At 44.2% G+C, this 22,456-nt stretch overlaps 1 protein-coding gene across 3 annotated transcripts in view; it reads right to left on the bottom strand.

The window, feature by feature from the left end:
* The window catches only part of FLNB (filamin B), a 70,733-nt gene that overhangs the window by 27,642 nt on the left and 20,635 nt on the right, over window positions 1-22,456 (bottom strand). For all 3 annotated transcript variants that reach the window (XM_063164742.1, XM_063164740.1, XM_063164741.1), the window contains exons 2-20: window positions 19,428-19,676; window positions 18,327-18,424; window positions 17,327-17,474; window positions 14,085-14,203; window positions 13,278-13,355; window positions 12,338-12,500; window positions 10,881-11,078; window positions 9,059-9,196; window positions 7,805-7,931; window positions 7,133-7,269; window positions 6,588-6,781; window positions 6,155-6,268; window positions 5,502-5,645; window positions 5,041-5,164; window positions 4,628-4,788; window positions 3,993-4,083; window positions 3,590-3,759; window positions 1,445-1,562; window positions 485-747 (exon numbers count right to left, since the gene is read on the bottom strand). In XM_063164742.1, coding sequence (XP_063020812.1) covers window positions 485-747; window positions 1,445-1,562; window positions 3,590-3,759; window positions 3,993-4,083; window positions 4,628-4,788; window positions 5,041-5,164; window positions 5,502-5,645; window positions 6,155-6,268; window positions 6,588-6,781; window positions 7,133-7,269; window positions 7,805-7,931; window positions 9,059-9,196; window positions 10,881-11,078; window positions 12,338-12,500; window positions 13,278-13,355; window positions 14,085-14,203; window positions 17,327-17,474; window positions 18,327-18,424; window positions 19,428-19,676 — 2,834 coding nt within the window. The remainder of the gene's footprint in view (window positions 1-484; window positions 748-1,444; window positions 1,563-3,589; window positions 3,760-3,992; window positions 4,084-4,627; window positions 4,789-5,040; window positions 5,165-5,501; window positions 5,646-6,154; window positions 6,269-6,587; window positions 6,782-7,132; window positions 7,270-7,804; window positions 7,932-9,058; window positions 9,197-10,880; window positions 11,079-12,337; window positions 12,501-13,277; window positions 13,356-14,084; window positions 14,204-17,326; window positions 17,475-18,326; window positions 18,425-19,427; window positions 19,677-22,456) is intronic.

Genomic DNA, 22,456 nt, shown 5'->3' with positions numbered 1-22,456 from the left:
TGTAAAGTTGTTACTTCTCCTCCTAAGATGTTTCTAGGCAAGGATATTTATAATCTCACCATAGCTGTTTTTATACAGCTATGTATAAAATGTATTTCCATGGGAAATAAAAGGTGGAAATGTTAAAATATTTGATGGCTGTACACATGTTTTTCTTGAAATGTATTTCCTTAGAAAAATAGCATCTTAATACATCAGAGATGCTTATCAGACAGACTTCTATTAAATTAGGAGTGATATCTAAATTTGCTACATTATGCAGGATATTTGCCATATTTTTGATTAGTTCAACGTTTTTTTTCAAATACAGTGTTACAGGAATGAATTCTACAAGTCAGAGAGGCTGCAGAAAGAATCACTGAGCACTCTGAGTAAGGATGTTCCTGGGTATGTTTTGGCCAAGACCAAGCCAAGTCTCGTGCAGTAGCCCACAACTCAGTTTTCAGGTGTCAGTTGCTATTACAGCCCTGTGCTGTTCACTCACCTTGGAAGGGTCTGGGGGTAATGTGGCCTCCACAGTGTAGGGGCTCCCTGGGATTGGGTTGCCATCATAACTCACATCCACCACATACAGTCCTTCTTCCCGTGGGATGTATTTTGCAGTGCTGCACTCCTTACCCAGAACTGGTTCCACCAGACATGGCACAGCTTTCCTCATAGGACTGGAAATATTAACCTCCAGTTTACCTTGCCCACCAGCTCCTTTGGTATCAATTACAAATTCCTGATCCTTGCCTACTTCCACTCCTGAAAAAGACAAAACCCATATTACATCACTTACTTAACATCAGACAGCAGTCCAAGGAGTCTCCCATGCACACACCACTGAGGGAGCAGGTACTGGCAGAGCCCTACCCAGTCTGCATTCCTCTGCAGGCAAAAAACCCTCCCAAGCCAAACAACAAAAAAAACCCAACCAAAACCAAATGCTTTGATTAATTGACATCACAAAGCTACAGGGGAAAACAAGCCTGTAAGGTGTGGTCTGAGAGTATCAGAGAGAGGCTCATTTCAGGAAAGCAACAATATTTCACAGCCTTAAGTTCCCTCACTTTTGGAAAACAAAAAGACTGTATGAATGTCACTGTGCATTGTAAGAGTTTGATACATTTGAATGGCCATCTAGCCCTCAGGGAAACATTTTTCATCAGTGAGTGCTCTGTTCACCACAAACGACCAAAGCCCAAACACATGTTTTCTCCACATTACTTTGTAATCTTAGCAAAAAAGAAAAAAAAAGGAAAAAATCTAAAAAATTGAAATTTGGCCTTCAAGAGGACCACCTAAATAAGTGTGGTAAAGTTATAAAGTTGGAGCTACTTGATCCCCAGCAGCAGCAAGTTAAAAAGGAGATTGTTTTGCCTGCTCCTGTTCCAGCAGGACATGTTGGCTATCACCCAGACTCCAGAGACCCTTCAGAGGCTTCCAGCCCACAGGTACTTACTGTTTTCGAGTCCATTGACTATAACTTTGCTTAGGTCTAGAGGAGCAGCAACACCCACTGTGAAAGGGCTTTTAGGGATAGGATCACCACCATAAGTTACCAGAACCTTCATTGGACCCTAGGTGGAGAATTTACATGTTAGCTCAGTTCCTCACCTCAGACAGACACACCAACACCCAAGCAGTACATAACCACATCAACTAATCCATTTCATCTGGTCACAGCCAAACTTACTGGTTTATGGACACCAAAGCTCACACCACTGCAGCCCTTCAAAGTACTAAATGGTTTTTATTTAATACAGGAAGAGCAAAAAAGACAGTTGTTTCCAACATTTAATTAGACTATATTCAAGCTGCCTGGCAAAGCCTCCAACTCAGGCTGGCGCCCACTCCCCCAGTGCTCAGACCCGACAGCTGAATGAATGTCCCACTGCTCCAGACCAGGTATCCCCTTCCACCACATGGAGAGGCCAAAGCTAAGATTGCAAAGAGGCCATATTATTACAGCATCTGAAATACCAGGGGTTTAAGCTCTACAAGTCAGAAAGATTAATGCTCTTGTGTATTTTGGCTGGAATGCTGCACAGCCACGGCAAGCTCCAGCCCATGATGTGTGTTCCTTTTATTCTCTCCTACCGCAGTCCATATTTTAGCTATATTCACTGCTTGCTTACTTTTCACTCTTGGCTGGTTCTGCTCCCAAGTGAAATAATCATGGATGTTTCATGCAAGCTAGTGAATAGCTTCCACGATTATTTTTGGTTGTTTTTAGAAAACACATACACGGGTAGCTGTAGCAACACCACGAGATAGATAAGACCAAATAAACAGCATTAAACCAAGGCTGCTCTGCAACTGGCGCTGCCCCTCAGGAATTTAACTACCTATTCCATCCTTCCCTGCTCTGAGGAGTCCACAGTCTCATTCATAAGCTACTGCTTAGTAATCTGAGGAGGACAGGGTCCAGGAAAGACCTATGTGTTCACAGCACGGAGGGACAACAAGGCTTCCCTAATTGCTGAGCAGTCTATTTTCATCTCTTAACCACTGCTCTCCCGCCACTGCTATCCATGAGCATCTCCTGTAAGGCCACAGCACTTCCATGACCCATGGTACTTCTCCAGATGGAAGACCCAAGTGGAAAACCTGGTTTGGGCTTGTTTCACTAGTGATTTTCAGTGAAGCACAGAAATCTGGTACTGCTCATGAACACATGGAGTACAGAGGAGTGCTGCCTTCTGCATACCAAGCCTGACTAAACAAGCCAAAGCCTCTCCAAACAGGCACGCCAGCCACATCCTGAGATCATGCAACTGCTTTATCGAAAAACAAACGTTAGCTCTGTGGTGCTTCCAAGAACTCTGAACCAGCATTATCAGTTAAATAATACTGCACTTTTCCTTATCAGTTCACTTTTACATAGCTCCACTCAAAGAAGCTGGGGCAGATGACCTAGTACATTTGGTTCCTCAAGAGAACAAGAGTAGCAAAGCACTTTCATCTCAGCACCAGAGCACCTATATCCTCAGAAATATGAGATTTGTGCATTCTGGTGTTTAGTGGCCCTTTACAAGCATACAAGTGCAGTGTAAGGAAAAATGCTTCTAGCTATTAGGAGCTTCCACTCTCAGCTCTTTAATGATGCTGCTAGAAAGGCACCAACTTCATCACTTGCCTACTGGGAACCAGTGCAGCATCACTCACTCTTCTTTTTGTCCCTGCTCTGGTATGCACTCCAGCTCCTTTGACACCAGCAGCCTGCTGACAGGCAGCACACCACAACCTCAGCTCTGCAGGACTGCAGCAGCAGCTGGGGCAGCAGGCAGCTTCACTGTGGAGTCTGGGAAGGTTTGCCACCTTTCTTCTTCAACTGATAAGGTATGGAATGATGATGTGAGCTGTGTGCTACTGCATCAATATCTCTCCTTGCCATAGAAAAGAAAACAGTGGCAAGCTATCAATAACTACACCAGAAAAACTGCATTACTGCTTTCCAACTCCACTGCATGCATTAGGGATTCTGGGGAACAAGATACCCTGGCAAGTTTTTTCTGCTTTTTCCATTGTGCACTAGGGAGGGAGGTCACTGCACTACAGCAACATGAGTTATTCACTCCTGTACCTCTACAGAAGTTGGACATACCTGCTGTATGGGTGTGTACCTAATAGTGTGGGAATAGTCATAGTTGTCAATGATATCCAGATCCATCACTGCCTCTCCTGGCACTGAGCTGCTGAACTGCACATCCAGTGGTGCTTTTCCAGCTCCCTTGGTGAACACAGTGAAGTGTGTTGGCTTGCCACTTTCCACACCTGAAGAAAAATGTTAATTCTAATTTACACACAGCTCACACAGAGAAACTCTCCCCAAGAAGCATTCAGTACCAATAAAGCCCAGCAAAATATCAAGGGAAAAGCATTGTTTGCAACTGCCTGACCCCCCCACCCTGCTGCTGCATCCCAGCAATGCTCAGCCAGGCTGTGACCATCATGCAACAGCTCCTCAGGATCCAGTATTGGTCACACTACATGAACCCAGCTCTCACCAGTTTTGTTCAGCCCAGGTCCTTCAGCTTTCACTTTGCTGGCATCGTGTGAGGGGTCCACCTTAACTCTGAATGGGCTGGCAGGAATTTCCTGCAACAAAAACACAACTCCAAAAATAACCAAGTCACTCTTCAGCAGCCAAAATTAAACAGATAATAGTTTTAAGATAATTCTGCTCGAATTCCAGCATCTGGAGTAAAATTTCACCTTACTTAAACACTGCCTTACTAATTAGTATAACTCAAAATACAGGGCAAAGTTAACAGCTGGAAGTTTGTCTCTCTCTGTTTTTAATTTTTAACGAAAAATTTTTTCCCCTATTTTCCTTGAAAAGCCACTTAGGTTTTTTACCTTTAGAAGGCAGCCTTACCCCACTATGGAGACCCCACATTCATTATGCCAGTCCAACACATTACACAAACTTCAGTGTCCCAAACGAACACCTCTCCCTTGCATACATGCAATTATTACAGAAGAAGTTTCCATATTTTACATGGCTATAGAAACAGCAACCAAACCAAGTGCATGTGAGCTGATGTAGAAAGAGCCAGCTGTGAACTGGCAAATGCATGGTGATCAAAGAGCAGATGAATGGATTCTCAAAACATCAGGCTGCAAAATGAAGACTACAAACCTCTCCTGCAAAAAGCACTTTAATAGTGTAGCGCCCGGCCGCAGGTGGTGAGTACTTCACTGTGAATGTATCATTAGCATTGTGGATGATGTCAAAATCTATGTCCTCTTCCTCACTGCTGACCACACGAGCATCACACTTAATTCCAACACTGACATCACCTAGGAAAAGCAAGTGGAGGTTTGCTACTGGACAGCACAGACACTGCCAGCCAAACAGCCAGACCATTCCTCCTTCTAGCTGTCTGAGTCACCATGTTAACTAATGAAACAGATCAGATCACAATTCACTGCAATGTTCTGCTTCCCAAGGTTTTTCCACTAAATAAAGAAAACCAGCATGGAACAGTACATTATCCCCTCCTTGCATGACCTGGGATTCTAATACCACAGAACAGCCCAGCCTGCTTTTACCTTCTCCTGCATCTGTGCAGTCCACAGTGAAGTGGGTCGGCTCACTTGCCTTCAGGCCAGTTCTCTCCACACCAGGTCCAAACACTTTGACTTTCTGAGGATGACTCCCTTGACCTATAAGGACCTACACAAATTCACAAGGGTCAGAATCACATATCTCTGTCACACTTGAGATCACAGCCAAGTCAGAGCATTGCTTGGAGAGGAGCTACAGGGTAAGAGACACAAATGAATGGCCCCAAATCGCCCAGGCTGCAGCTGGGCTGAGAGGAGACCACCATATGAGCTTGTAAAAACAAAGATTCATACAAGTGGATAGGTTTCTAAAAACAATGAAGCAGAAGGGCACACTTCCTTGAAGTCCACAGAAGGGTTTTAACATCCTAGTTGTACTAACAAGTAGTTGTGAGCACCCATGTCCTATCTGGCCAGAATTACGATCGATTCATCTCTGTACTTACCCTAAATGGGCTATTGGGCACATTGGCTCCTCCCCAGACAACAGAAATTGTATGTTTGATTGGTTTAACTGGCACATAGGAGCAGGCAAACACACCATCAGCCTTGCTCTTTATCTGGATATCAATAGGGTTTCCTTCTCCATCCTAAAAAGCAGTAATACAAGCAGAAGGTTCAAGTACTTCAAAAATGTTTGCATTGTTTGAACAGCTCAAGACTGTTCCAAAATATGTCAGGTTTTTTTTTTTTTTCTCCAGAACTGCAGTTCAGAAATACTGAAGAAATATGCAATTTACACTCCTGCAAGTCTTCCTCATCTAACACTTGCTCATTCATACACCATCCTACAACACATAGAAAATTCACAGGCTCAGAGACACTTCAGTGCTTCCAAATGACAACTCAAGGAAATTAAACCTTGCTTTGCTTCCAAGTAAGGAAGCAAAGCCATGTACTTCATATACTTCAGAGCAGTCACTTTGTCTTCAGTTGTTGCCTGACTACATTACACAGATCAAAGCACAGAGCTTTGACTTGAATTACACATGCCCAGAATTAAGTGGTGTGTAAGTGAGTAGGAATACTTAAGGCATTTTTCTAAACAGTATTAAAGTCATTTTGCTGCAGTTTCACACAGCTGCCTTTGGGTTTTTACCTGTGCATACATCTTCAGAGGTGCTTTCCCAGCATCCTTGGTTTCAACTGTGAACTCAGCAGGCTGATTCACTATACAGCCAGTCCTCTCCAAGCCCGGGCCATAAGCCTTCACCTAAAAGAGCACCTCAAGAGTATTAGTTTGCAGTTCAGAAAGAGAAACAAAACTAAGTGATTTATGTTTGAAGACCTGCCCCCTCCACAAACCCCATGAAGCATGTGACACTATTTCAGCAAGTTTTCATTACATTAAATCAAAACCACAACAGTGTTATTTGAAAAAGCTGAGGAGTATCTGGCTGGGTAATATCTTGGCAAATTCAAAGCTTTAAGCAGAGGCAGTTTAAGGATCTGCTACCAGAATCCTTTAGAAATATCTCTGCTGTAGTTACATCCAAGACATGCTGTGCCATGGGTGAACTCCTGGGCCTCACCTTATCTGCGTTGAAGTCTCCTGAAGCCGGGCGAATGAAGGCCATGTAAGGGCTGTCTTTTATGTCCTCATCATCACACATGATGTGCACAGCATATTCACCAGGCTCTTTGGGCCAATACTTCATATCACATGAGCCATCATTCTTGTCATCACACTCAATTTTAGCCTGAGAAGGGCCTTCTATTGCAAAGCCTGAAAAAGGAACAAGTAGGTTCCTCACATTAACTTAACACCACTTCCACAAATAGCTTTTTGTTAGCCTTAAACATTCCCGATCTCTCAGTGACCCTTCTTTAGCAATACAGATCATACATCCATCATTCCCTTCTGGATCTCATCCCACAAAACCACAGATTAACACTCTTCATCACACACACTCCTGTCTCTAGGACATGCCTTTGATACTCTATAGATGTTAGTGTTTAGACCACAATGTCTTACAGACATGGTTTTTATTGTTGGGAAACCTATTGTTTCTCGTGAGTTCACTGCTAGCATTGCACGATACAAATATTTCAGGGAAACTCAAGTCAAGTAACATACCAAGAGAGCCAACTTCTGTGCCAATGGACTCAACCACAAAGTCTGCTGACTTGCCCACAACTCCCTCGTGCAGTCCTGGCCCCCAGGCTCGCACTTTCTGAGGACCTGCTTCATGACCCACCTGAACTTCAAAGGGGCTACCAGAGAAAAACAAAGCATGATATTAGAAATGGGGACAAATACAGCACCTATGTTTTTCCCCAGGCATTTTAATGAGGGTCTACATTGAATTTTCCAAATTAATAGATGCTACCATGTGGTGGCACAGTGCCCAGCAGTGTTTTTCTAGCAGAGATTTCATCCAACCCATCACCATCTTCCACCACAAATCCTGAGTGTCAAATACTTGCTCTGCTTGCTATAGCTGTGGACACTGAAATAAGAGTCCTTCAAAATCTTACAGCAAAGTCCAAGCTGCATGATCCACCATGTTTTATTAGGTTTTTTTTTAATGATTTTGTGTTACAAAGACTGACACAAGTCACCCTTCAGAGCTTTGTCAGGCTGCTGCAGCCCAAAACCAGGCTGTTAAAAACAAAAAGTTAAAACAACAACTTGCCACTAACTTGCCTCCCCAGTTCTTCTTCAAAGGTCAGGGTTGCTTTAAAAGCCCACCAACTACACAACCCACTGAAGGACATAAAAATGCCCAAAAAGCTACTTTTGACTCACCTTTTTGGGATGTTTTGCCCACCCCATGTAATGGTGACAATGTACTTTCCTGGTGTGGCTGGATAATATTCAAATGCATATATACCATCCATAAAGCCTTTTTGTTTCACCAACTCCTCCAAGCCCTCTGTTGAAAGATCAATTCAGCATTGAACTTAACAGTTTCCATCCTGCTTTCAATTACTCAGACAAGTTCATGTTTTCTAGTATTTATTTTAGCTTGCAAGAATAAATTTCTTCCACCAGAAAAAAAAAGGTCAGGTTATAAGGGAAGTTAGTTCTATGTGCCCTCTAGGACAAAGACAGCAAACACTTCCAGAAGAAATACAGCAGAAAGTATTTTAAGTTACCAGACTTAATAAGTTCCCTTGTGTTTTATTTTCTTAGTCTGCAGTATGATGCATGTCATATGTTAAAACAAAAAAGCTTAACATTTGTCAGACTTTGTAACCACAAGTATGCAGGGAATGCCTACTTTTCATTTTCTTCAAGATGAAGAATTTAGGAAGAAAAGCTTAATACGCTAAAATTTACATTGATATGTCTGTTGCTTTTTTTCCCCCCAGCCTCACGAAGCCACACAGTCAGAGCTCTGTGTGTGTGGAGGAGGTGAAGGCAATACAATGCACCTTTGAATGCTGCTCCAGGCAGGGGGAGGTGGCGGGCTCAGAGTACCACACAGGGACTGCTGCTGGCGGCCACATGAGCCAGCGGCCCCTGTGCTCCCATCCTCCCAGGCAGAGGGCCACATCCAGGGCTCAGGACCAAGGGACCTGGGGATGGATCCTCAGAGATGGTCTCTGTCAGCCTATGTGGTCCTTTCCTCCTCTGCTTGTGTGCCTAAGCAGCTAGTGCCACCAGGAATACTGCTCTGAGCCATTCCCAGCTTTATGAGAGCAGGATTTCCATCATGCTAGAGACCATGGCGTGTGACTTGCTTCCACAGATTGCATGAAGATACAATGTGTACCCATAAAGCTTGGAGGCCACAGCAGGCAGATGCATGGATTTTCTCAGTTTTGCTAACTGACACATTAAACTGGAAAGAACTAAAACCAGATATAATCTTATTCAGCCCTGCAGATCAAAACCTCCCAAATAGACACCGATAAACCATTCTGAAGTCTGGCTTTTTATACAGATCCCATCAGTTCCATCAGGACACCATCTCCTTCCTGCTCTTCCTTTTCCCAGGCTCTGCTCCTCCCCCTTCTCCCAAACACATGCACAGCACAGATACACCCCAGCACTCACTTGGTCCCTTTATAGTCACTCCAAGATCTCCGCTCCCTGCTGCTCTGGTATCCACCTTGAAGTCGGCCGTCTCCCTGATGCGGACGCCCTTGGGCTGCAGACCTCGGCCAGTGGCACGGCACGCGCTGGGGTTGCAGGCTGCAAGGGAACTTCAGGCATTACTACTGTCTCTGATCTCAACACAGCCAGCCTAGCCAGCCTGGGACAACCTTCAGTTTAGCATTGACTCAGGGCAACCACAGCTTAGCTTTCAGCAGAAGGTTACAGCACTAAGGCAGACAGATGTGAGTCTGCCCGGCACCGTCTATGCCCCCTGGCTTTTAGGCAGTAGCAGTCAGTGCCACCAGGCAACACTGACCCTGTCCAAGACCATTTTTTAGAATGACTGCAAACACTGAAGCCCTTCTGCTTTCCAATTCAATGCCACTTATCAATACAAGACTTTTACACAGCTATCACATAGAGATATTTGCCATAGACACAACCTTCCTGACGCCTTTTGCATTGAGGCCCACTGCAGCGTTGGGTGAAGGGTCCCTTTGCAGATAAGCCCCAGTGAACAGTATTATTCTGCTGGTCCTTCAGAAGCACATGACTGGGATAACTGCTATTAGCAAAGCTGAGTTTTGCCTGTGCTTCGTTAAAAGATGTCACATCAAAGCCCCCCGCTTGTCACAGTTCACACTTTCACAGAAGCAAAGTCACCAAGCCCTCTGCAGCCTGAAGCAGGGTGGGGCAGGAGGGTTACACATGGCTTAGGCTTCTCTTGGCCTCTTTACTCCAAGCACTCTTCTGGGCCTGCAGAGTGGCTACAGAAATTTTGCACACTTAGGAATAGTTTTCATTACACAATACCAGCTGTCATGAGGTTTTCAACGCCAAAGACCTGAGAGGTTTGAAGAGACTTACAAACAACCACAGCTTCCCAGCACTGTAAACCAAACACGCATTTTCCTCAAGCATGCCGTGCTTACAGCAGGAGCACAAGTCTGCCAAGCAGCTTGTTAGGTTTTCACTCATTATACAACAGCTTACAGGTTTTCCCCCCACCCCTGCAGCAGCCAACATCACCCTGTGTCCTACACTGGCCGGCGTGAGTGGGGATTGTGTGGCATCTGCCAGCTCTGAAAGCTCAGTGGAACACACAGGAGCGTGGCTGATGAGTGGCAACAGCTTGCAGAGCACTCACACAGCTGCATCAGGCAGCCTGTGGTTAAGCCAGTTTCACTGACTGGGTCACACAAAGCTTCGGTTCGTTTGCAACTTTCCTTCCCAACCCCAACAAAACCAAAAATCCTTTTGGCTGGGACAAGCTGCAGGCTAGAAGCTTACAAAGAGCAAACACGACGGAGCATCCTACACACCTCTTACCAACTATGAAGCCATTAGCAGTGAAGTCCAAAATTCCACAAATGGAGGGTAGCTCAGGAGAGATGAGCAGAGATCTAAAAGCATAGGAGCAGGTAAGGATGGAACAGAAAGCAAATTCGGTGTCCGTTAAGGAGGAAAACAGTAAATACAGTCATTTGAGGAACAAGGGTAGAAAACAGCAAGACACTGCATAGCTGGATAAATAACTCAAAAAAATTCGAAGGGTAGCTCAACATTTGTAAGTCTAGGCAGAAAGGAAACTAGCAACGAAAGCCATATTACTGTTAGAGAGCACTAGTTTACCCTGAGAGTACTCAGGTGACCCACTGAAACAGGACCAAGATGTTGAAAGGTACAGAGAATATAAAAGGCATGATCCAAGCATATTCTGTGATCACATCCAAGGAGAAAAGTGCCCATCTACATTTATATGCATTTTTTAAAAACATACCCTCTCCAATGAGAACAGTGCAAGGAGTTTTGGGAATTGCCTCCCCAGCAAAAGTCACTTTGACAATGTGAGGACCAGCTTGAAGAGGTTTATAGGTGCAACGGTAGACCTGGTTGCCTTTGTCTTCCACTACAACTTCAGCAAGGCTTCTTCCCTGCGGATCCTCCACTTCCACAATCACGTCACCCACACCAGCACCTGCAAAGGAAACAAGCCCAGCTGAGCCTTGGCTTCCCCATCAGCAACAGGCACCCTGTTTCAGACCACCACCAGCTGTCTGGGCTCAGCCAGACATCCTCTGCTGCCAATTCTAAGCACAGCCTCTGTGTTCAGCTTTTGCTGACAGCAATCAAACATTTGAGCAGAAAGTGGGCAAGACAGCATGGTGGCATTCCACAAAGTCAAACTGACAGGGCTCTGCTGCTCCAGCCACAGGGTTTCACAACATAGCACTGAATATACATACAGCCTGGTCACCCTATGGACACCACCCTGTAGCATCTCTATCACAGATCAGCCCACAGCTTTACCAGTCAGTTCAATCTCTCAAGCTTTGAAGTGGTTTAGATTAAGAGATTGGACAAATGAATGCTGGTCTGACAGGGATTCTCATATGTATTCACTTTTGTTCAGACACCTGCTCCTCTCACATCTTATTCAACTCATCATACAACAGAAACAGTTTTCTATACACTTTCAGAGGCCAGACATGTCTTCACATGATTCAGACCACTCCCTCTCCCAATTAGAGGCTGAACATAATACTTGCCTCACTATAACCGTATTTAATTTTATTCCTAAGTTCCCTCAGGCAGAAGGCAATTTCAAATATGCTACTCAGCATATTTTGGTGTTTAAATGCTACAAGTAACTGCCCTAAGTAGTTTCACATTGTTCTAAATGAATTAACATTTGTAGCATCTTATTGACTCATTCCTCTAGGCTACAGCATTGGCCTAATAGCAGGTAACAAATAATTGATGGAGATGCCCTAATGAAGATAGTAACCCTCTAATAATTACAATAGAGGTTGAAACCAGTTCATCATTGAAGTATGAACTCAAAGTAGCACTGCAGCAGGTTCTGTAGAGCTAAATATAGAACACACTATACATTTACAGTTGGCTCACAGTTTATCCTTCACATTTATGTTCAACATGTCACATTCTTGTTCAAAATGAGCTGGGGAAAGAAACCAGCCAGGAACTTGACTGCTGCCATCCAGCAAATTCATGGCAAATTTCTGGGTCAGGCTTAGCAGCCTCTTGCCTCGACTCAGCTCTGCACTTCAAATATTTCATACACAGCTGAAGCCTTCTGAGCTGCCCAGCTATTATTTCACCTGTAAGTTTGATGGGGCTACAAATCCTCATCCACTTTACAGCTATTTTTCCAAGGCCTTAGATTCTCACATTTGAGGACACTGCAGGACTTCCATCATCACTCATCCTGCTTACCTGCTGTATAGAGGTCAAAGTAAGTAGGTTTATTGGCAATGTTCCCTGCTGCCTCCAGTCCTGGTCCTTTTGCTGTCACTTTGCTTGCATCTCCTTGGGCTTTGTCAACATTCACTTCAAATGGGCTCTTCGAGATGTGCTGCCCAGCAAACAGGACTGAAACCTAGGGACAGACAGCATCAGCTTGGACCCATCAGGCAGAGGGAGAGCTCACATCACCCCCATAAAGCTAAGTGCAGGGTCAAGCACCTGCATTCCTAACACAAAGACTCTTTCCCTCAGAGGTGAGGGACCATCCATCCCATAGCCCTCATCAGATCTGTGCTAACTGCTGCCACCTTCTTAAAGTTCCATTGATTAGAGTCAGGCACACCAGCATGGAAGCTTGAATCAGGATGTGCTAATACAAGGTAGATCTTCATCCAGCAATAAAGTGACAGCAGAACTTGCATTTTAATTTTTCAGGGTGGCTGTGGGGACCAGCCACCCTAGGAAGTGTCAAAGCAACAGGATCACCCATCATAAACCTGTGACTATGGGCATCCAGGGACAAAGGGAGGGAATCCTTCTCTGCAAAATCCCTACAGTGTACAGTACCATCAGCAAAGAGATACCTCACAGAAACAACCTGCTGTTTTCATCTGCATCTCTTGTGATAACCCACAGAACTGGCTTTGTGAGTTGCACAAAGTGGCCCAGCTGTGGCACTTGATACCCAAACACAAATGCACTTTCTCCCAACATACACTTCTTTCCCCTTGCAAAGGGAGCAGCCCAAAAGCCAGATGGAGAACTAAGGCCACATCAATTTAACTTTTCTTCAGGATGCCTGAGGTGGCTCTTACCCACCAGTGAACAGGGAGCCCTCAGGGGCTCATGTTAACAACCAGCAGAGCAGTGTGTCTAGCAAGAGAATACTGGTTATTGACACAAAACTCACCTTGTGAGGTCCAGTCACCCTTGGAACATACTGTACTGAGTAGGTTTTGTTTTTGTCACTGGACGGTGTTATCTTTGCCTAGGAGAGAAAACACATCCCTCATCAAGCTGTGCCTACACACACCAGCTGAACTCCTTATTGATACTGCCATCTGTTTCCAGAGTCAGCACTGTTAGATTCTTGTTGCTGTGAGAGCAGGGATCCCTGCTATCCCCCTCTTCTCACATGGAAAAAATCCCATTGGTTTTGTCTTTACAAGAGGGGAAGCAAGCTACCTTCTTCCCAAGCCAGCCCTTTCCTTTGCTGTTAATTGCTGTATTGAGGCAGGCCAAGAGTGAGGAGACAGTAAGTCCAATGTACAGCTGTATTTCTCTGGAATGCTGTAACATGATCAAGTGGAACACTTGGATGAGAAGTTTCTATAAACATTAAAACCAGCATTTTAACTCAAAATGATTCATGGCATCTAAATAGCTGCTTTAGCCATTCTTGCAGAATGAGTAAATGCAGACAGTGATTTACTGATGTATGTTATCTAAAAGGAGGTCAGAGTGTACTTGGCCAGTCAAGCTAAAGCTGTGCAACTACTGGACACTGTAGCTGTGTTGCTTAGTTGCAGGTAGTGACTGTTTTTCAAGACAATTATGAAAAAAAGTTGAGGCTTCTTGCACTTCAGATAAACGGTATTTTGCAATTTCTTTTTAGATTACTTGTCAAGAACTCACTTGTGAAAGATGAAGGTTACCGCAGAAACTACAGCGTTCAGACCAATCTGTCTTTTCCATACAAGGCACTTAACATACATACCTCCTCTCTGTTTCCTTCTGGATCTTCTATGAAGACCATCAGGTCACCCTGCCCAGCACTGATGGTGTCCACTGTGAAAATGGCAGGCTGCTTCACCATGTTCCCATGAGGCTCAATCCCTGTGAGACAGATACAGAACAGCACATTAGCTGCTGCCACAAAACCTGGAAGACAGTTTGGAGGCTGTCCCAAGGCTGTCCAACCCACTCTCCCTTGCAAGCCATCAGAATCAGTTTCCCCAGACTTCTGCACATCACGTGTTTACCGTCTGCCCACAGCATGATGCTCACAATAAGGCCTTCTCTTACAACACAAGTATTTTCAGAAATTGGCTGAATCATCAGCACTCAACTCATCTTAAAATCTCTGACCAAGTCAGGAACCCAGCTGCTACCTGGATTCAGGTGAAAACCAGTTACCCTGACAGGCACTGAGGGTCACTCCCACTGCTGGCAAGTGCAGGGCTGATGCTGACAGCAAGTGGGATATGTGCATTAACTGCTCTTTAGGAGCTGCTCTCTTCACACAGTTGAATGTTTAAGTGTGTTGCACCACAGGATGGGTGACTAGAGAGGCAGGACAGAAATTCTGGGAAGCCTTTAGGTGAAGCCATTACTCTAGAGCCGAAAGTAAAAGACTTGCTTAAAGCAAGACAATTTTTACCTGTACTGCCCCATCTTCCTCCATTTTCAAAATCCAGCAGTACAGATACTGCTCAGATTTACTGTCCTTTGAAATCTGCTCAGACTACCTGGCCAGTGCACACTGTACAAATGGCATGCAGGAACCTCTTGAAACAGTAAAAATCTTGCTACTTCTTGTGGTTTCCACTTAACTTTTAATCAATTTCCTTATTCCCCAGCACAGGGCCTGCTACAGCATGCATTTACCAGCAGGGTTTCATCATCTCCCTGTACACAGTCCCAGGTCATGACATCTGTCATGGTGGTGTCAGACTGAGTGGGTGGAAGAACTTCCCAAAGTTGCTGATTCCAGACTAGCCCAAACACATCCATACCCTTCCGTCCAAGGCAATTTCTCCCTGGCTGATTCATAAAACCGTGGGCACTCCAGCTCCACAGCACAATTAGTGGAAAGTGCAACGTCTGATAGATTGTAAAGGAAGTGGTTGTGAACAACAGAATTCCTGAACTTGTTTATCTTCAGAAAACAGTAACTTGAGAGTAATGCAAGGAAGACCATGTTTTTGCTAGGAAATCTGAGCATTCTGATAAGGTGTTAACAATTGACAAATTCATTCTTTCAAACTAAGCCCTAGATTATCATCTAGCTGAAACTGCTACAAATTTGCTGTGTGTGTCTCGGGTCCATCAGACAAGCACTAGGATATGGCATTCAAGTTAAGTATCACGCCTTCTGCAAGCACAAGAAGGACTGATTATCCTCCTCTGAAGACAATTTCAGCCGGGACACCGTTAGTTACAGAACCTTCTTAGCCTAGACTTCATTTGTCTAGATTTTACTATCCTATCAGTGGCCTGCTTTGGATGGTTAAATGAGAACTCCTAGTCCACCACTGCTGACCTACACAACTCTGTACATCCCCTCTGCAGGCTCATTTCACACCAGCTCTACACATGGCTGTCCTCAGCACAAACCCTCACGGTGCTCAGGGTGCTGTGCTACAGCCAAGACTCTTGTTGGAAGCTTATGAAGAGCTTACATGAAAAAGGATAATAAAAAGAGCTAAGACTGACCCACTTTGCACTTGGCAGTTATCTTTTCCTGGATGCATGAAAACCTGTTTCTCACCTGTCCAAAAGACCCTGCTCAGTCAAAGACTGAGCCCCTTGCTGCTGGAGTCACCTTCCATTTCTGACATATCATAGCAGTCAAAATTATCAATTAGTATATTTAGTGACTCTGTTTTGGCAATTAACTTAATGAAAGCATCAATCTTTCAAGAAGAGCCACTCACTCTAAAGTAATTTTCATTACAAAGGCTCCAAAGACACATGAAAGCAGACAAAGTAATTTCATTTTTTGAATGAATATAAACATGACTAAAGCCAGACTTGACAGACTGAGGCAGGCTGATCAGTCATTTACACATCTGGGACCTGAAAAATGTGTCTGTGTATTGTGGTTTGCTGTGGAAGGCACCAACAAAGAACATCAAACCCAAGCTGGATAGGTGCTAAACCCACTCTGACTGTAGCAACTCTCTTAAGTGCATAAATAAAGTCCATGTCCCTTCATTCCACTAGTTATGTTTCAATGGAAAATCAAGTTTAAAAAATCCCAGGCAAATAAGAGAACCAGAAAAAAAAAAAAAAGAAAAGTTTCTTTCCATTTCACTTTTGTATATCCAACTCTGAAACACACTCATTCCAACAGTCTTGAAGGACAAACAGCAGCCCAGAGATGTAAAAAAAAAAAAAAAAAAAAAAAAAAATTAAGGCAGAATGGAGAGCCAAGTGTAATGCTGAAGAGATGCTTTCCAACATGCCAACCATATTAAAGGTAAAAATTTGTTACTTATTGAGTTGTGACTGTGCACCCATCTAGAATAGAACCTCATCAATAGTTATATGAAATTATCAATTTAAAAGGTCAGTTAAAAATAAGAATGCCTACAGAGATCTACAGTTGCTTAAGCATCTATGGATAATCAGCAAATTCAGCCTTCAGTCCTTCCAATCAGTAAATGCAGCCTTACTAACAAGGCTCAGCACTATTTAATGTCTCAAGGGTTACCAACCCATCTTTGTACATGTGCAAAATATTCAACACTGTCGATTCAAGTAAGTAATTTAGAATTACCCCACTTAACACACATCAAGCCTGGGAAATGGAAAACTGTCTCTACAGAGAGCCTGCCAGAGAGACAGTGAGATGATGAGGTTTTTCTTCTTTTAAGGAGTGCTTTATCACAAGAAGCATTTGCTGTCAGATCATCACCCATCTGCAGCAATACTGCTGGCCTGAATTCCACACCAAGGCTGTTTTAGCCCCATATCATGCTACTTCTTCCAGCTGTGGATGGGAGTCTGGCAGCTTGCAGAACAGGTTCAGACTGGGAAATTTACATGTTAGAACTAGGAGTGCCTTCTGGACTATATCCATGTATTTCTGAAACCAGGCACCACACCAAGAGCATACAAGTGAAACTTTGAAGTCAGTTAGTTACAGTAGGTCTGAAGCTCAACATAAGCAGAAAACCCCACCCAGCTTTCTGAAGACTTACTGCTCTGTGCAGCTTCAGCTCACCAAGTCCTCACCTTTGCCGTAAGCCCTTGCTTTCTTTGGATTCAGTTTAGGTTTTAAAGGAGCTCCTGGTTTCAGTTTGGCTTTGGGGAACTGGGACAGGTAAGTCATCACAGAGTGCTCATCCACATCAGGGTGGATAATTTCTTCAGGGGTAATAACCTGAAAGACAGTGCAATTAAGCCTATTGTACCAGTGCTTGGTTACCGCAGGTCAACACAGAAACAGAACCATGACACAGACTTAGATTTCAAAACTCCCACATGCTAATGGGATTTCTTACACTTATTTTCCCTTTGATACACACAACATCATTTATTATCTCAGGCAAGAAAATCAAGAAGCTCATAATTATCCCAGTGTGGTTTGGGGGCTTTTTCTGCCTTGATTACTAGGGGTTCTCAGGAGACTGCAACAAGCTTAATGGTACCAAGGCAAGAGAACAGCAGTTATGTTCCCCTTGGAAAGTGACATGGGGATAATTGATACTGAAAAAGTTAGTAATTCATAATCCTGTATGCAACAGCTCTGAACTGCAAGGCTTGCAAAGTAAAACTTGTGACTCCTGCTTCCACAATACAAGCTGCTTCAGAGACTTCTGGAATTCTGTCCAACTTTATCAGCATGAAAATAACCCAGTTTGTAAATACATTGCTCTCATTATCATTGCAGGTGATTTCCTAAGCCAGTAAGTTTTTCTTCTGTGGAATTCAATGCAGGAAAACAAATTCACTCCATGGACTAAGATGTCAGGCCCTTTCCTCCTACCTTACATGCTGCAACAGCAACTTTCTTCAGCAGAGACACCTACACAAATACAACCAGAGCTCTGAAATGTAATAGTGTGTTTCATTACAGTGCACCCTTTCTCAGGCAACTCTACATGACTTAAGAGTAACTTTTGAAAACATCCAAGCAGCTTCCCCTGCTTTCTTCAATTTCAACTCCAGCTAGTCACAAGACCAAAGCTGGTCACTGTGCCCCCCACGGGCAGCCCAAGGTTGGTGGCCTTACCTGTGGCACACCCAGCCAGTCATCCGCCTGCTGCATGGCTTCCCGAGCGTTGTCCACGGGCCTCCTTGGGTCCCAGCTCTCCCAGTCAGGGCACAACCCTGCAAGCACATTTCAGTTGTTGTGTGTTATCTGCCAAGGGGCTTCTCTAGCTGAAGAAATCAAGTATGAACTCTAGATCCCCTTGCATTACACTGCTCTGCAGAAAGACAATCAGAGCTTTGCAGAAGTAGCCAAAACAAGACAAACACGTGCTGCTTAGTGAAACAACTCTAAGGCAACAATCAGTGTAGAGTCATAGAATGGTTTAGGCTGGAAAGAATCTTTAAAGGTTATCTAGACCACCCCTGCAATGAGCAGTGATATCTTCAACAGAGCTCTGTGCAACCTGACCTTGAATGTTTTCTAGGATGGGACATCTAACATCTCTCTGGGTAACCTGTGCAAGATACCACTCTAAATTTAGCATAAATACATCTACCATCCTTTATACTTCACTAGTTCTCTTGCAGCATATTTGGTAAAGAACACTTCAACCACTTGCCACAGCAGCCTAGATTGCATTAGATGAGCACCTGCAATCCCACTAGCAAGGCTGTTTTATTAAAGTGAGGAAATTCTGCCTTTTTCACACTACTTCAAATTATTTGCCTTAAGCAGCTCAGTCTCAGATTGCTAAACTGACATTTCAATTAGTGTGTTCAATTAGGGAGCTCTGTGCTCCCTCTGCAAACCTACTTCAGGAGAAGACATGAAGTCTCCCACTGCACCCTGAAGTTGAAAGGTTGTTGGCACTTGCCATGGGAACAATCCTTTCTTCCATTTAGGAGCCAGCATTCGTGCCTTTGTCCCTTGCACCCAATACAAAGCTTAGATGTGGCGCCTCCCATAATACAATCACACATTCTGCTACAGGCCAGAATTTCTCTTGGCCAAGAAGTTTACAACTTGCTGCTTCCTGCAGCTGGTTTCTTTGGACTCTTTTGGTTTTTTGAAAGCCTCATTCCAGTCTCAAGCTCAGCAGTGAAAACCTCCTCCCATAGGAAGAGCAGCCATAAAGACAACAAGCAAGGAAAACACTGGCCATCAGAACAAAGGACTTACCTGGAGCACAGCTGTCAACAAGAGCACCCAGTGCTTTGCCATCCTGCCAGTTCTGATTGAAGTTTGTGATTGGCAAGTAGGGAATTTTGTTCTGGATCCAGCCCAGTAGCCTCTGCTTAGGAGTCTGCTTCTTTGCATCATCATCACCTTCATCCTCCCACACTGGCATAGAAATGGAGTAGTGAAGGATAAGGGTCCATATCAGGCCAAGGATCAGCTTCAGGTTTCCATCAACTATGGCTTTGCTGTCTGGAAGACAAAATACATATAACTGATTACCTGCCATTCTAGAGAAAAGAGGTGTGTTTTTAAAACAGTGTGCCTGCACTCATGCAGGTAATCAAGGACAAGAAAACTGACCCAGGGCACTTGCAGACATTTGTTCAGGTGGAGACACCCTTCCTCACGGGAAGCATTAGAAAGGGCAAACAGAAAGGAGTCAAAGGACTCAGTGCTCTCCAGCTGTCACTTGCTCTTCAGCTTTATGATTTGTCACTTGCTCCTTCAGCGGGAGAAGTGGCAGTTTAAGGTCTCTAGTACTTTGATTTGGATAAGTACCACCTCATATTCTGTAATGGCATTTGTATCTTATGAAAAAGGCCAAACAGCATGTGATGGAGGTCACAAAACCAGCATCCCAATAGGCATGATACACTCCAGGGCATAGATAAAAGCATCATTTAGGAAACACCATTTATATACAGAAACACGTCTCCCACACACATCAATAATTTGCCTTTTAAATGGTAGGGAATAAGATAAAGTGCTGCTCTGTAGTGAAGACAAGCAAATACAGAGTTTAGAATTGGGCTGTATTGGACATATCAAGAGCTGTGTACGATCAGCAGGGTGGGCAGTGAAGTCCCTGGACAATCCTTTGCATCATCACACGACATCATCTCTTCACTCTGCAAACTCAGAGCTACAGAAAAGAAGAGCCAGCTTTGGCTTTTCCATATCATGCTCCAGCTTAAGAAAAATTTATCACCCGAGTGGCCATGCTGCTGTTCTGCTTTAAGACACACTATGGAGATAAGTTTATGGCTGCTGGCTATCAAGATCAGATTTTCAAAAGCAAAGTCTGCAGGGGCAGGATGCCTTTCTGCATTGGTTTGGCCTTGTAAAGTGACCACTACAGCTCTGCAAATTCACGTGCAAGTTACTTCAGCTTTAATGAGTCACACACTGGATGCCTCTGTTACAATCAGTGCTGTTACTTTTGCTTTATTGATTTGTTCCTTATTAAACTCTCGAAATTTTGAGGCGTGGATTTTGTTTCTCACACCTCCCTCCCTTTGAGCTTGTAGTTGTTACTCAGGCTATATTACACTGCTAACAGCTCCAGCTGACAATTCCTCTTGTTCCCAGCAGAATGTTACAGCACAGCATTTTTTGGTTCTTTCCTCCATTTCAAGTGCAAGCTGTTACAGAAATCCATTTTCAGTCAACAGAAGTTACAAGTGACCTGGAACCTTCTGTCAACTCTCCAACTCCTGCAGCATATGCAGGAGTAAAGACAATTACAGGTGTATAAACTCCCTTTCATGCCACCAGAATTGTTGTACAGAAATCTTACAGAGTCCTACCCAGCAAAGCAAAAGTGTTCTGTAACTGGATTGCATTCTCCAGTTCACATCCAGAATGTTAACAGGCAAGTCCTCCAAGATGACCCTCCTTGTGCCCAACACTCACTGGGCATGCCTTACCTACTCCTCTTCAACTGTAGAGACCACAGCAGCAACCCAGCACCATCTTATCAATGCAAAATGATCTAACTTTTAAAATAATTGTTTATACAGAATAGTGATCAAGAACAGCAATCACCCTTTAACCCAACGCTCAGGCAAAGCAGTTAATATTTACATGGTTTCACAATAGAGCAGTATGTCCTAAACAGATAATGCTGTAACTTAAGACCTTGAAAGGCATTTGGACTTTCTGAGTAGTTAGTGTCTGGTTTGTAGTCAGATTTATTTGCATGAGATTTTTTAACATCAGTTTTGACTAATCTTACAGGATTACGATACGTGTCTGCCACTTGACTGCTCACTGATTACACATCCAGTCCAAGATACACAATAGATAGCTATGGGGTGATTAAGCCCTACTGGGTTTTAATTACAGGTTCCAAGGTAAAAGTCTACATCACATAAACAGTGGGTCTCCTAGCAACAACTAAACAGGCCCTACTGTTACCCTTTTCTGTCCTCTTTCCAGCTGAGCTACAAATAGGTCAGGGCCTTCCCTCCCCCTGTGCCAGCAGCTCCTTCATCCCACTCCATGGCACAACTACCAGGTCACACTTGGTGCTGGAGCACAGCAATGGCCAGCCCACCTCTGCTCCAGAAATGCCTCCAAGCTTCAGTTTCAGATTTATATCCACATCGGCATTTTTACTAGAGGGACACAGCAATGATTTAGTATGCTACAAGCAAGCTCATTTCAGAAAACTATCCAGGATTTCCAGGGAGGAATGCCAGCAGGACAGAACCACCTTGAGTACAATGCTACACACACATTACTCAAGATAAAGAATGGATCATTTTATATTTATAGCACATAAATCATGTCTGTATGTGGTTACTGCAGCAACCAGCTGCATCTTCAGAGCTGCCCCCAGCACCCCACTGCCCTCTCCAAAGGCACAGCTGGGCTGTGGCTCTTGACCTGGGGAAAACCAGCCTGTACAGGCTTCCCAGCAAGAGCAAGACTATCCCATCTCACCAGCCTCATCCAGAAAGGCTGGGCACTGGGCTGCTGCCCTGATGACAGGAAAAGGTCACCACAGGAACAGGACAGCTCTTCCTCTCTGGGGTTGGTGCCATTGCCACGACTGCACTTTGTTAGCAAGTTAGCAAGCCCTCACAGCCTCCCAGCTTCCTGACAGGCATAGGGATCTCATGATGTCATTTTTTCCAAGCTAAGGAGGAGGGCTTGTCTGCTTTTATTTGGGGTGGGAAGTAGGCAGGGAGAAGAACTCTTGGGCAGGACAGACCTTATCAGGACCCAGCAGAGCTGCCCACAGGCCC

The sequence above is a fragment of the Melospiza melodia genome, chromosome 10 (assembly GCF_035770615.1).
Source record: "Melospiza melodia melodia isolate bMelMel2 chromosome 10, bMelMel2.pri, whole genome shotgun sequence".
NCBI lineage: Eukaryota > Metazoa > Chordata > Aves > Passeriformes > Passerellidae > Melospiza > Melospiza melodia.
This window is presented reverse-complemented; position numbering and strand designations above follow the sequence as displayed.